Consider the following 15,477-nt stretch of genomic DNA (forward strand, 5'->3'; position numbering starts at 1 on the left):
CGAGGCTGAGTGCTTGGAACGCACCCTCAAAGGTGGTAAATTCCACCTGGCCAATCAATTTACCTAGTTCACCTGGATCCCCAGCTTGCCCAGGCAGAACTTTAGCCTGCGACCTGAAACCCTAACTTGAGGTGCCAGTTCTCTGAAGAGAAGTCCTGGCCTGTCAGCTGATCTTTCCTACCAACTCTTACTGTCCCGAGAGGCAGTGCAATGCAATATAGTGTTTAAGAACCCAGACTGAGGCACCAGGCTGCCTGGGTTTGAATCCTGGCTCTGCCAATTACTTACTGTGTAACTTTGGGCAGTGATTGACCCAGTCTGTGCCTCAGTGTTCTCATCTGCAAAATGAAAATAGTACTACCTACCTCATGGGGATTACTGAAGATAATATTTGTAAAGCACTTAGAATACTTCCTGGTGCATGTGGAGTGCTGTATAAATATTTATGGCAAATAAATTATAAGGTTTTACCATTTTATAATTTATTTAAGGAAGGCTGAGAAGCAATATCCTTTGGATACTGGTCATTCATGGAGGAGGAGGAAACTGCCTACATCCTTGCAAGAGCTGCCTCCTCCCACCTCCCTCTTCCTACGTTGGTTTCCATGGCGATGGGTAGCAGATGGAGAACTGCCTGAGCTTCTTCCCATCTGCCTGTAAGCAGAGCAGAGAGCTCTCTCTCTCAGCTGGGGGTGACCCAGTTTCCTGGAACCCCAAACTGATGGGGAGCAAAGAGAACACTGTCCCAAGAGAACAAAATAGGCTTTTAGTCTTGAATCACTAAAATAACCACAATCATGTTTGCTTGTTCACCAGAGTCACTGAGGGAGAAAACTAGGCCCACACTGTAAAGAGAATTTCACTGCTGGCCATCAACCAGAAATGACCTGGCCAGATGCTGGGACCCCAACAGCATCTGCAAACTGCCAGTACGTGGGGTCTTCCATGCCTTAAACCTCTGGTCTAACCTTGCCAGGTTTCCTTCCTCACCTTCCAGCTTTATTTCTCCCTCTAGAAGCCTCCCTGCTCCACCAGCTCAAAGAAGCTACTGGAGTTTTTCTGGGGTTTTCTGCCTTTGTCGCCTGATGCGTTGTAACCAGATCGCATCAAACCAGTCTTGACTGAAAAGAAAGTGACAGCTGGCAGAGCCAAGAGAAGCAGCTGGCTAGCTGCCAGCTCTGCCCTTTCATCTCTGTGTTTGTTACGTGGCCACCCTGCCTCTGGCTGAATTGCACACTGCCCACTTCTGAGGGTCTGGGGCCTGGGAGAGATACACTTCGCCATGGGGGTCACAGGGGTACCTCTCTCCATTCATTCTTAGGGCTGTGCTATCTTTGCAAACAGATAAGAACTATTTCTCATGGGAGCCTCTTCAGAAGAAAGATGGGAAGGTCTTAAAGAGCTCAGATGTGGGGTAGGGAAAGTGGGCATATCAGAGGCTCTGCCATGTTCTGACACCAGTCTGGGGTCAGAACTCAGGGCCAGCATCGCTGCTTAGGGGACAGGGTGCCCATCATGTCAGGAAGGCACTGCTTTGGTCCTATTCCACTTTCTCCTGTTCTGACAGCTGCTGGGATTTTCCCCCGCCAAGAGTAAGATAGGAGGACAGTCTCATACCACTGTCTTAACAACTGTTTTCTTAACACATTCCTTTAAAAACCATCAAGAAAGGAACTACTTGTAGAGACTTCACTAGTGATGCTTCTGGAACACAATCCCCTTCCCTGTTACTCCCTGGAGAAAGGCCTTCTTCTTGGGGTGCTGCTCTGCCCAGACCAGGCAGGGGAGGGCAGACAGAAGCTGGCTCATACTGGAGCAGCAAGACCCTACTCTGTCCACTGAATCCCCAAAATACCATCAGCAACACCTCTCCTTTATACAAAAGTCTGTCCTCACAAGGACTCTACAGGCCCTACATCTGTAGCTGAGGACACTGAGGCTCACAGAGGAAAAGTCCCTGACTCAAGGGCACCCAGCCCAGAGCTGGGGACGATGGAGCCCAGTCAGCTGTGCTAGGACCCTCCTCACCCCTCACACCTCACCACACTGAAAGGAACATGCCCTTGGCTTATCCAACACCACTGACCTGATGAAGCTCTAGGATTTGTGTTTAATTTCCTATTGCTTCTTCACCAACTCTTCTAGGGGGTCCCATAACCATGGACACTCCCACCCACCACTTCCCCACCTCTTACTGGTTAGGGGAATTTCACGATGGGCTCCCTGCACATCACCTTGGGGGTGCCCTGGTGTTTACCTGCCATGTCAACCCTCCACCTTGCCTACACTCCTATTCTTTCTCTGGACTTGACCATGTTCGTGGTCTTTGCAAACTAGTCCCATCAAAAGAAGGAAGGAAGGCAGGAAGGAAAGAGGGAAGGAAGAAAGGAAGGAAGCCTACATGTGTGGTGTCTATAGGCATAGCCACATGCAACAGGTACACCCCAGGCAATATATGAACATGGCGAGAACTTTCATCTGCCCTACTATGGTTTTCCTGCTGTCCGACTGATGAGGTCAGACAGCTCCCCACTCTAGGCACTGACCCCCGCCTAGAGCTGGGTGTTGGTTGTTAGACATGGTGATATATTTTTAAAACTATACAACTGCTTCTAAGTTTGATGAATAATGTGTTGCCAGGAGAGAGAAATAGGGCCAGGCGTTTCGACACTCAGCTTACAGGTCTCCCTGAATCACAGCTAATGGGGTGGGGAGGGGGCGGCCTTTGTCCACAGGCCACTGTCAGAGCCACTCCCCAGAGCACCTGCTCACCTGTACCTCACATGCAGCCTGCAGGTGGAAGATCTTATAAAATGCCTCCTCCACAGTGTCACCTAGCGCAACCACGCCATGGTTTCTTAGCACCAGGATCTGTAGAGAGCAAATGGCCAATTAAAACTTTGAGCCTCCAAACTTTAGGTAAGAGGGAAAGATTTCCCATATCCAGTCCCGGAGCAGCCTCTCCCCAACTGCTTGTCCTTTCTCCTTACACAAATACCCCCATGTACCCCACATGTAAAACCACTTGTGATTTTAATAACTCTAGAAATAGAAAGTTTTTTTTAAACAGTGAGACAAAATAGTTTGGTGGGTTTCTTTGGGCAATGCCTGGGTTTTTAGGCCTTGGAGATCTTAGAAGTCTGAAAAACTAGTGTTTTTGTTAAAGTAAATGAAATTATTTTATGTTCAAATGAGTATCTAACCTCAAAAGAAATTTCTTGCCCCTGTGAGTTAGTCAATTTGGGATTCAAAACCCAATGGGGTGGCTGTCTAAGAGGTGACTCGGCAGAAACAGGTGAGGAGCCTGAGTCCCTGGTGGCAAGTCCCGTGACCTCTCTGGACGTTGGCGTTCCTCTCCATACATTCAGTGAGGTCCCAGCCGCTGTAAGATCCTACAGTTCAATGAACGGCGTCGCAGTGACCTTCCAATCTAACTCACTGGTTTTACAGTAGAGGAAATAGAAACCTGAAGGGGCAGGATGGGAACTAGGACCCAGGTTGTGTCACTGCTGGTGCCACATTTCTGACTTAGCCAGAGGGGAAAGCAAATAAAAGGAGGGAAAACCCAGAAAGGCTTTATCCCAAGGGCTTGACTCCTCAAGGTGCAGATGCCAAAAATTCTTGGTTGGTTTTATCCTTGAGAACTCTCTGAAACCAGCTGGTGCCCACCTGGGAGCTGGGACAGAGATCTGTGTATCGCACCTCTCCCCGCTGACCTGGGCGGAGGCCTAATTATCACATCCTCTCTCGCCAGAAACAGCTGGAGGCTTTCCCTCTGAAGTGCCAGAGAAGCGGAATGAGGCAGTGGCTCTGGCCCACAAGAGATTTTGCAGAGAACAAATGTTCCGTATTTCAAATTCCTGTAACAGTTCACAGAGGTGAACATCTCCTTCCTTCCCGGGCACTGCTCATGAGGCTTCAGAGAATGTCAGGAGAGAAGGGTAGGGGTTTCTCCTCTGTGTCAGAAATGGGAAGACAGCCAGATGGAAACGACAGCGAGTACCTTTCAAGGACGGGAGCAGGCGTCCATCAGCCCAGGTCTGGCTTCTAAACTTCCTATACTAAGCTGACCACCCCAACTATGCAGTTATAAAATAGTGTTTAGACTGTAACCAACAGTAATGAGGTTCTGTTTTTCTCTATCAAGTTAGGAAAAAAAATTGCTAACACTCAAGTTCGAGGGGCCACAGAGAAACAGCTTTCTCATATATTGGATGCTGCAGGGTGGAGAGAACAATTTGGCCACATGACATAAGAATTTAAAAATGTGCAACCATGGAAATTTACCCTAAGGAAATCATCTCAAGCATATACAAAGATTTAGCTGAAAGGATTTGCCTTGCAGTGCTGTTCATATCAAGAGGTAATTTGGGGAACAAAACACTTCCAATGTCCAATCATAAAGGACTGTTCAGGTAAATGGTGGCACAGCTATTCAGGCAATGAGATAAAATTTAATCATTTAAGATAGCGATGCAGAAAATATTTAATAACATACAAAGGTGTTTACTGTATGTTGCTAAGTGGGAAAAGGAGAATATATTTTATGATCCTAGTTTTATAAATACATGTGACTATATCTGGGGGTGTGTACCAGAATCTCACGGTAGTATGACAGAGAGAATTTTATGTTACTGTTTTTATTTACAATTTCTAAACATCATCCAATGAACATGTGTCACTTGTAATGTCAGCTCTTGACAACCCCTCCCTGAAATATCTTCCCAGAACAGCTGAGCCAAACCTTGCAGGTGGGTCCAAGGCACTTCTGCAGGTTGATCCGATCCGCTTCCTGCTCCATCTCGCCGTTGAAGTCATAGTAGGCCATGTCCCCCACCAGCAGGGCATTGTGGGAGACAGGCAGGAGGCCCCACTTCATGGCTGACACCTTCAGTGGGATGGCAGAATGGTTAGCACCTGGAGCTCCCAGGCCCTCTCCTCAGAGCGGCATGGTCATGCTCTACCCTGGGGATGGGTGTGGGGACCAAGCACACGAGAAAAGCGCTACCATTTGACTCTCTTCCACTAGGCTGGGGTCTGGCTTTCTGGCTACTTCCTCTAGTGTCCTTCCATCACAGTTTTCATAACAGCTGTGTCAATATATCACCTTGTAAAATTGCTGCAAAGAATGCACTGGAGAGAGCTATTGCTGCTGCCAGCTGCCTGCTTTGCTCTTGTCCTAGGACTCTGGGGATAGGTTGAGGTGGTGGAGTTGGCACCAGGCTGGGGCAGAGCAAGGCCTGGGCCCCCTGGGGTGGGTTGGTGGAGACCCTCAGCCTTGAGGTCAATGCAGAAACAGCCGTGACTCCTCACTACCTGGAAGGCCTGTTGTGAAGCTTCATTTCAACAGCAGCGAAGCAATCAATAAGGGTACCTGTTGTAACCCCTATGGCCCACGCTCTGCCTTTTATTAAAAGCAAGGAGAAGTTTAGAAGAGCTTCTTGGCCTCCTTCACTCATTTTGCCCCATGAGTAAGCCCAGGCTCTGCACACTTGGCACAAAGACATCATCCACTCTTGGTCCAAATTCTGCAAGGTCTCAGTGCTCGTAATGAATGTGCTTTGCTGCAGAAACCACAGGCCAGTGACAAGTCTGCCCTGCCCCTATAAGTGTGTGGCCTGGGGGGTGGGTACAGTGGGGTAAAGGTGGAGACAACCAGAACAGGTTGTCTGCTGTCTTTCCAATTGACATTGCAGTGTCTTGGAAATACGTAGAGAAATTACCAGAGACTCTGAGGGGACAACCTGTTCCTTGGGGAGGGTGGGTCTTTATTCTACTCTCTCCAAGATTTCCTTGCCCTCATCCCCAGATCTCAGCCCACCTGGGCTATGAGAAGTGGGCAAGTCCAAGTTCCCGAAATCTTCTATCTAGATCTCTCCTCACCAGAGCCTGGGCTGGTGGAAGAGGGCGTGGTATCAGCCCTCAGCCCGAAGGCCCTCCCTGGGTAGAGAAACTGAGGAGGGGCCATCACCCGGGTAAGTGGTGCCAGTTTGTGTATGTGGCAGGGTGAGGGACATGGTGGGGCAGACATTACACATCTCTACCTTCTCTTCCCAAACCAAGGCTTCCGTGGTTAGAAAAGTGGAGACAGTTAGGGTCGCCGCATTGGGCATTCCTTCTCCCCACTGTAGCACGAGTTTTAGGAAATCTTTCCAGAACTGCTTAGATGATGACATTGTCATTAGCTTGGGGGTCTTCCATCTTTGCCCAGGGGGACTCTCAGAGAAGCAGTACGTGGGGTTGCTGCTGGCCTCAGGGGCGAAGGGTTGGCCGAGGCAGGACACTCACCGCTGCCGTGGCCGGCGTGTGCAGGTGGATGACGCAGCGCACGTCAGGTCTGGCTGCGTAGATGGCCGAGTGCAGAAAGAAGCCCGTGGTATCCACTGGGAAGCAGCTGCTGCCCTTCTCCACTACCTCTCCCAGGATGTTCACCTTGATCTGCGCCAGAGAAAAGGAGAGACTTATGGCTGCTGAATAGACACTAACTTCCCTCCCCACAGGTGGCCCGCACGTGACTACCCACCAGCATTCATTCATCCATCACACCCAGCAATGGCTGTGCTTGGTGTTGGGGGAGAAAAAGACCCAGCTCCTGGCCTCAGTGAGTGCTCAGGCTAAGGTGGGACACAGGGGATTAAATTCAGCATGAAAAATGCTACAGCAGAGTTTCTCAAACTTTAGTGTGCATAGGGAGCCGCCTGGAGATCTGTCAAATGCTGGTGTCGATTCAGGAGGCCAAGAATGGGGCCCAAGTGCCTGCATTTCTAACAAGTTCCCAAGTGACACCCAGGCTGCTGGTCCACGGATCACACTCTGAGTAGCAAGGTGCTGGAATAGAGTCATTTGCAAAATTCCTTAAAAGCAGATGGGAGGAGTCCTTAATCCTGGTAAAACACCTATTTACCAGTGACCCAAAAGCTAGGTTTTAAAGGACAAGTAGAAAGTAGTCACTGGTTTTTTAATATGCTTTTGACTCTAAGGGCAATAGGTGTAATGGCTAAAAAAATCACATGCTCCTGTGAAAGTGTGTGTGTGAGTGGGTACATGTGCACGCACGCACAGTTGCTGATGGCTCTGGCTGGCGTGGCCCACAGTGAGGCTGTGGTGTGCCCTATGTAACATCAACAATCTCACACAATATCACCATCAGAGAAGATCGCTTTTGACTGTGACACAGCAAGACAAAAGTTGGCTCCTTAATCATATCTAAGCACAGACAAAAACAACACTGCACAAGCACAAAAATGACCAACACGTCGCTCCTGGCCAACAGGAGACCCTGGAGCTTCTTTACAGCAGCTCCAGCCTTGCTCCATTCCCCTCACTGACCTCTCCCCTCCCCCACCTTAAGAATCACCCCAGCATCTGACAGTGTACTAGCCAAGGCAACACCACCTTCTCAGAACACTCCCCAAATCACCCAGCACAAACCCAAATGCTGAAATGAGCACCCACCTAACATGCCCCCTGGTCTTCCTGATCATGCCTCCTGGTCTCCAGGGTACAACCACCCTGCAGCTGGTACTTAATCTAACTCATTGACGACAGGTGTTCCCTAGCATTACTAACAAGCTAGATTTTAGTTTCTAAAAATCACAGCAGCTTTGGCCCTTAAAGCTGTACCACCATGACAGCCTGAATGCAGCACACTGGGCAGAGCCACAGACCGCCCACCACCCCCATTCCAGAAGGCCCAGAAGACGAGATGGTACCACAGGAAGGGACAGACTCCTCCAGGGAAGGGATGTGCTATTGACATCACTTGTTGAAGCAGAAGCATCAAATTCCATCTTACAAAGTTCTCTTTGAAGTGAGTTTTACAGAGTGAACATGACTTCGAAGTGGCTGACCCTTGGAAGCGGCAGCAACTCCCCCTTCTGAGTGTCCAGTGCTGACCCCTGGTTTCCCTTCAGCCCAGCTCCCCCACTTTCTCAGATGTGTGGCCTGCACACAGTTCTCTCCGTGGGATGGCCTCTCTCCGATCTCATGCAATCCTCACCTCAGCCATGAATGTGTGATCTGTTGTCACTTAAGAATCTCTATGGCCTAATAGGGCCGCTGCTATCCCATATAGTGACTTTTTGTCCAAGTGAGAACAGCCCCCTCTTGAGAAAAGCACCAGGGGCACAGGGCTTAGTGTACAGAGGCTTCCACTGAGTAAAATTGAAAAACAAGCCCAGAACCGGAACATACTTCGCACAGGTTGGTTTTCACTCTCCCCACCTCCCTCACCAGCCAGGCTCTCTGGGGCAGTGCACAAGCGCACACACCCTGACCATCTCATGCCCTTGACTCTCTAACCTGTATGTCTAGGTCATATCTCTTTTGAACCTAGGGCAACCAAATGCCAACTGACTCTCTTCCTGAACATCCCACCAATTCCTCAAACTTAATCCCACACCCCCAACCCCAGTGGTCACCAGCCCCACTAAGGCTGCTGGCCAAGAATTTCCTTCCTGGCTGACTGTAATAGCCCCAGCCGGTGGCGTGATGTCAGTTTGCCCCCACACAGTTGTCAGAGGGCACTTTCCACGATGGAAATCTGATGGCATCACTTGCCTGCTGACAGTGCTTCAGAGGTTCTGCGTGTCCAGCAGAATAAAGTGCCATAATAGGCCCACGGTGCCCTTTATCATCTGGTCCCTATCACCTTCCCAGCCTCACCTTGAGACACTGACAATGGGAGCCAGACTTGGCACCTCGCAGGTCCTCCCAGGTGCAGCAGGCCCTGGCATGCATTCGGGCTTTGTGCGTGCTGCCCTCCTGCTGAGGACATGGCCACCTCGGCCCAGTCTTTCCCTGCTGCCCTTGTCTATGTCTGCTTATCCACAGTAGCTCCTGAGGACGCCACTCCTTCACCATTTCAACCTAGAAGCTCCTCCTTTGCTCCTCCTACAATAGCCAGTGAGCCCCGTGCCCCTCTCTAGGTTCCCCAGGCTTCCTTCGTCTCTGTCAGAGCACTCTACAGTTTGAGTTTAATTACTCATGTCCTCCCCTCATCCCTCCACCCTCCTATGAATGCCTTAGAGACAGAGCCTGTGCTATCTTTGTGTCTGGCTCTTCCATGACCTCCTTGGGTGGCTCTGGGCAAGTCACTTACCCTCACTCGGCACCAGTGTACTCTCCTGCCTGTAAAGTGGCCTGACCTTTCAACTGAGTCCTGGACTGAACATCTGAGCGTGTTTCAAGCCTGGTAGAGGCCCCAAGGTGGCATCTTCTCTCCCAGGTCCAATAGCTGGCACAAGAGCTGTTGCCCATGCATCGAAGAAACATTGGGCCTGTTCTGCTTCTAATACAGTCCTTTCTACTGCCTTCCTCCTTACACCCAGGAATATTTCTGGATTGAAACCAGCTTCTGAAAGTTTCTCCCTACCATACCTGAAGGAGCAAGAGAACTGAAAGGGGTCCCAAAAGCTATCACTGATGACACCAGCACTAGACAAGTCTTGCGTTGCTTTGGGACAAAGCACTGGCTGCCATTCTAATGTATCTCCCATCCCAACAGCCTTCCCCACCCCCAGTCTTTGTGGTATAATCCTAGGCTCAGAGGACCAGGCCCATCTCCTCTCCTTTCTGTGGGGCTTGCTGCCTGTGCTTCACATTTGGTCTGGTAGTGGCATCATGCTCTGGGCCCTCAGTTTGTTTTGGTGCCCAAGTGTCTTCTTGTCCTACCAGATTGTAAGCTCCACAAGGGACAGGACAGCAGCGGATAATTTGGAGATGACCATCGCTGTAGGAGCACAGAGGGTACTGCCATTTCAATAAGGAATGAGCAGTGAGACACAGGACTGCACTCACCAGGCTGGATGCCGTGACTTCACTGCAAGAAACTCCCTTCGGGCTAATCAGGAAGTGGTCCTGCTCCTTGCTGACTCTCAACTGGAGGAAAGACACACACTCTCAGTGGCAGGGGAGGGGGTCATTTCCAAGGACATTCTGCTTGAATTCCCTCTTCCCCTGAATCCACTACACCCAAATCTTCCTCTTAAGAACCTTTATCTCATTCACACCCACCTCAACCCATGAGAGATAAAGAGAACTTGGCCTTTATTTGGAACTAGGGAAATGGAGCTACAAGAGGAATCTCTTGATGGTGAAGGGTAGCCATAGAAACAGGGCCCAGGAGTTTCCAGCTCCCCATCTAGAGGAATGTCCACTGGCCAGGTTATTTCAGGATGCCATAGTGGTTAGAAACCTTGGCCAAAGGCCACCAGCAGTGCCATGGTCATGGCAAAAGTCAGAAGTCCTCCCTTCAGATTTTGGGGGGCCCCACCCACTCCAACATGCTCTCCTCACCGTGACGTAGGTGTCGCTCAGCTGGGCCCAGCCGTAGAGGTCCAGGAGTCGGTAGACACTGCTGATCTTGCACCGCATGAGCCGCTCCCCCTTGGCCAGGTTCAAGGAGTCGGCTGTGTGGAGGTCATTGATGGGTGTCATCATGGAGAAGTCTGCAGGGGGACAGGGTGGGGACAGGGCAGCTCTCAAGATCAGGGGCTCCCATCTGTACCCCTTCCTTGCCCTAGTCCTCTCCAAATTCTCACTGGCACTACAACTGCATGAGAGACTTCCACAGGCAGGAAACTCAACATTCTCCCATCTTAACCCAGGCAGAGAAAATCCAAAAGTCCTCTGCTTATATGGGTAAGAATGGAATTGCTTTTGGTCAAAAAATCATGACAAGGCTTAAGGCCACAGAACGAAGCATTCTCAGAAGGCCAAGCTTACCGTAAATCCTACAGATGGACATTGAATAAAAGCAAGAATACGTTTCTGAGTGCAAATGTGGTATATTTCATCATTTAGCTTTCATGAAGAAGTTACTAATCATTAGACCTGCTATTACCAAACTGTTGTAACTATACCATGTGATATAACTTTTTCTCTGATTTGGAAACAGGGCAGATAGAATGGCAAGTCAGCCAGGAAGTAAATTCTTCAACCTTTTCTGACAAGTCATAAACTTCCAGAAGCCAGTGTGGCTGTGGTTGGCTGAAGGGCTTCAGGCCTCATCTGCTCCCCTCTGGATGTGAGTCTCTTGGTTCCTTATGGTTTCTTTTCGAGAATTTTGGGGGCTGTGGAAGGGGTTTGGAAATGAACACAGAGTGTTTGATGGTCCTGTCCTCAGGGCACCCAAAGGGTTTAGGAGTTTACGTCCAGTCTGCCCCATTAACCATGATGACTGTGGCCTGAAGGCCTTGAGAAGGCAGCAGAGGGCGTCTGAGCCCCAGCACTCTGACTTGTCAGTGTGTGGGAACCAGTAAGAGAATAAACAGGAAAGTGCTCTGGCTTAAAAATGATGTCTGGCTGGGAGCCTCCTGATGCTGCCTCTCCTAGCGTCCTATCAAAAACTTTAATGGATTAAAATGTTCTTTAGGAACTTCTGCCATCTCTATAAACCTCACTACTACACAATGTGATGTATGTCTTGAACCAGGTTTGCCATTAGTTGAAATAATGAGATGGATGTGAAGACGAGGGTGGAGTGGGTGCTGTTGGCCCAACATAAAGCAAGCAGAGCAAGCCTCAAACACCCACGGCAGGACAATGCACCCAAAGGTGCATTACCAGGGTGGCACACCTTCAGGGCATGTTCCAGAAAATGTAGCTGACAAGGACTGAAGCAATCCAAAGATCCAGTTCAATGGGCAAGAAGAGCAATAAAAGAACTCCAAACTCAACAATTTCTAATTCAAAGGGACCAATCTGGGATCCCTTCCTCCTCTCCGTGCATCATCCTGACAAGAAATTACTTACGTGCTTCACCCCAGGCACCAAGAAGGGAAGCATATCAAAATCATAAGGCCCCTAGACAAAGCCAGGCAGGGGGAGGTGGGTGCCATTTCGGGGAGGGTCTTCAGAACCAGAGTTCTTAGAGTCCTTCTCTTACAAGTAACTATGGAGTCCCAGTGATGCCCAGGAGGTCAGAATAGGTATAAAAACCCTGTCACATCCCCTGCATCCTGTATCAGAGCCCCCTCTCCCACCACCACTCTGTGAGGATTACTCCGCCCACAGGCCTGAGGGCCAGAGAAGGGAACCAAGGGCTCCAGAGGAGTCTCCATCCTCTGCTCTCAGGGTCTTAATGAAAAGAAAGCCTATTCTGACCAGCCCACACAAGTTAGGATGGCTGAGCCCCAGGTTTATGACTCAGATCTAACTGAGCCATTTATTCAAATTACTTAAGAAAACACAGAAAAAGATAAAAACCCACCAAACCCCCTGAAAGTTAAGACTAAAGAACACACTACTGAAAAATAAATTCCAAGGCTAATGGAGAGGGACAAAGAACTCTCTGGGCTTGAACTCATGACATTTTGACTTCCCATCTGTACATTCCCTGGCTCAGACACCCTGGATGTGCGCTAATCAGACTTCCAGTCATGCAGCTGCCTTCCTGACCGATGCTGGTGGCTGAGGCGACGGGAATGCTGGTCAGCCCTGTTTCTCTCTCAAATGGAAGAGTATAAAGATCGAGACGTGAAATCAATAAAAGAGAATATGATAAATATGGGAGACAAATACCAGAGAGCCAGCATATAGATAATCAGTATTGATCTGACAGAAAAAACTTCTGGACTGAAAAAAGATCTATGTATATAAATTATAAAGATTTCCTGCACTCTGCAGAGTGTGGGGGACAGGGAGTCCGTGAAAAGAAGAAGCCTACAATTATTCACTTCCTGGCAACATTTCTGAAATCCAAGGACAAGGAAAAACCCCACAAACATCTAGAAAATAATTTTGATTATCTACAAAAGAACAAAAAAAGGTTGTTTCCAGTTTCTCTACTATAGCAATAGATGCCGGGAGACAATGCTATAGGAAGTTTACAAAAAACAAACACTAAAATAAAGTGACATAAAACTAGTTGAAATGCAATAATCCTCAAAAATATGTCAGGCAAATATAAACAAAAAGTAAACAGAAGTCATAATGTTATTATCAAAGCAGAATTTAGGGAAACAACATTTTTTTGGACAGAGAGCCATTTTGTAGGTTATTTTCCATGGATGCAGGGGTGTCCAACCTGCGGCTCCCGGGCCACGAGCGCTCAGGATGGCTATGAATGCGGCCCACCACAAAATCATAAATTTACTTATAACACTATGAGATTTTTTTTTGTGATTATATGTTGCAATGTATTTAATGTGTGGCCCCAAACAGCTCTTCTTGTTCCAAACGCTGGACACCCCTGGAAAGGTTTAGTCCTAAATGAAGCTACAGTTATAAAAAACACTTATGCTTTCAATGGCATTTCATCAAGATACCCAAATCAAAAGCTATCAGAAAAACAAATACAAATGAACAAAATTCAAATACAATGACTTAACACAACTTTCATTTATTACAAAAACAATAAATGAAGATGTAAATTAAACACTATGCCCTAGAGATGGAGTATATACCCATATATCATTTTTAAATGATATTATTAGGCTACAAAGAAAATCTCAATAAATCCCTAACAGACATTAGATAAGCCACATTTTCTAAACATAGGGCATTAAAATTAGACATTGTCAACAAATCTTTAAAAGAATGCAAATTCAACCATTTGAAAATGAGAAAATATATTCCCAGATAGCTCTCAGAATAAAAATAAAATTAAAAGAGCAATCGCCTACTTAGAAATTAGAAATATAGGAAATACAATGTGTCAAAATTCATGGGATAAGACCAAACATGCTCAAAGGAAAAAAATGTATAGCCTTAAATATCTTTATTATTGAATTAAATATGAAAAGAAATCATCAATTTTATTCTTCTCCAGAAAAAATATAAACAACAAAATAAAGCAAAAAAAAAATGGTATGAAAAAGAAGAAAAGAATTAATGAATATAAAAACAAAAGCAATAAATTGGGAACAAGAAAATTAGTAGAGCCAATACAAAATCCAAGAATTGGCTTATGTGAGAAGTTCTATGCATAAGCCCACACCCAGACTGGCCAATAAAGAGACAGTGGGAATGCACAGCACCAGGAACGAGACTGGGAGGCCATCTCACTCAGAGCAGAAAGTTTAAATGACAAAAATATTGTAATATTGTAAATCACTCTAATAATTTTGAAAAGCTCCAAAAAGTGGACGATTTTATACAAAATGTATGACCAGCAAATTATAGAGCCAGCAAAATAGAGTTTTTAAAAATCCTAGATAAAACTAAGAAAAAATGTTTATCAAAAATATTGCAGATCAAGATGGCTTTCCAAGTGAATGATAAACTTTCAAGAACAGAGGCTTCCTATCTTTATTTAAACTCCATTAGGGCACAGAAGATTATTTTTAAAAGAATGCATCAAGACCAGGAATGATTTATTTCAGGAATGAAAAAAGAGTTCAATATTCCGAAATCTATTAATATAATTCATCTCATCAATAGTCCAAGGAAAGCAAATGCAATAAATGCCCAAAATGCATTTTATACAATTCAACATCCATTGCTGAGAAAAACTCATATCAAGCTAAAATAAAAAGCTATTTCCTCAAAATGATAAAGAACAACTAATTTGAGCTCTTAATGCTAACAGAATTTCCATTAAACTCAGAAACAAGATCAGGATGATTACTCTCTAACTTATTATTAACACATTGCTCTAAGAGTTCTAACAGATGCAATGAAAAAACTGGAAATACAAACCAAAGAGAAGATGTTGGAATGAGGGATGCAAAATGACCATTATTTGCAAATTATGTGATTTTTCTATATACTAAAACCAAAAGAATTCAATGAGAAGATATTAAAATCTAGAAGTTTGGTAAGGGGCTAGTTTAAACATATATAGCCAATGATTTCCCCAATTACAGCAAAAACCAGGAAGAAATTTAAATGGAGAAAGAATCATTTAAAATAACAAATTTACATAAAATTTTCAGGATAAACATAACAAGAAATTAGTAGGGATTATATGAAAATAACTCCTAAACTTTCCTGATGGACATTAAAGAAAAATTAAATAAACAGAAGACATACATCATTTCTGAAAAAAATTAAAATTCATTGATGCAAATATTTTTTAAGCACCTACTATGTTCCAGACATTTTCCTAAGTCCAGAACATTATTCTAGGATATAGCAGGGAACAAAACATACAAATATACCTTTTCCCCTGTGGAGCTTATATTCTAATATAAAACTGTAAATTTAAAAATTCTCCACCAATTTAATCTATCCACTTAATGTAATCCCAGTCAAAATCCCAAGAGGAATTTTTTGAGCTAAAGGGGAGACTTGACAAAACACTTCTAAAGTTATTTTAAAGAAACAACTTGTACAAAATAGTTAAAAAAAATTGCTAATGAATAATTAAGGGTATTCTGTAAGGTGATAAATCACAGGGAAGTTGTTTCTAAGCAGGCAATCGAAAGTAGAAAGTGAAAGAAAATAATAGTGGATTCAACTCTGTGGAAATTAAAGCATTCAACCAGACAAAAACATCATCAACAAAATAAAAAGGCACGCAAGACACTGGGGAAA

General features: G+C 46.0%; 1 protein-coding gene across 2 annotated transcripts in view; it reads right to left on the reverse strand.

Moving 5' to 3' along the window:
• Window positions 1-15,477, reverse strand: part of ADD2 (adducin 2) — a 99,631-nt gene that overhangs the window by 21,943 nt on the left and 62,211 nt on the right. Inside the window, exons 5-9 of one of the 2 annotated variants that reach the window (XM_054586815.1) lie at window positions 10,297-10,448; window positions 9,799-9,879; window positions 6,289-6,438; window positions 4,745-4,888; window positions 2,773-2,871 (exon numbers count right to left, since the gene is read on the reverse strand). In XM_054586815.1, coding sequence (XP_054442790.1) covers window positions 2,773-2,871; window positions 4,745-4,888; window positions 6,289-6,438; window positions 9,799-9,879; window positions 10,297-10,448 — 626 coding nt within the window. The remainder of the gene's footprint in view (window positions 1-2,772; window positions 2,872-4,744; window positions 4,889-6,288; window positions 6,439-9,798; window positions 9,880-10,296; window positions 10,449-15,477) is intronic. The other variant, XM_054586816.1, reaches the window with a different exon arrangement.

This window comes from Pteronotus mesoamericanus, unplaced genomic scaffold (assembly GCF_021234165.1).
Source record: "Pteronotus mesoamericanus isolate MK-2021 breed Mesoamerican mustached bat unplaced genomic scaffold, CSHL_Meso_final contig_98, whole genome shotgun sequence".
NCBI lineage: Eukaryota > Metazoa > Chordata > Mammalia > Chiroptera > Mormoopidae > Pteronotus > Pteronotus mesoamericanus.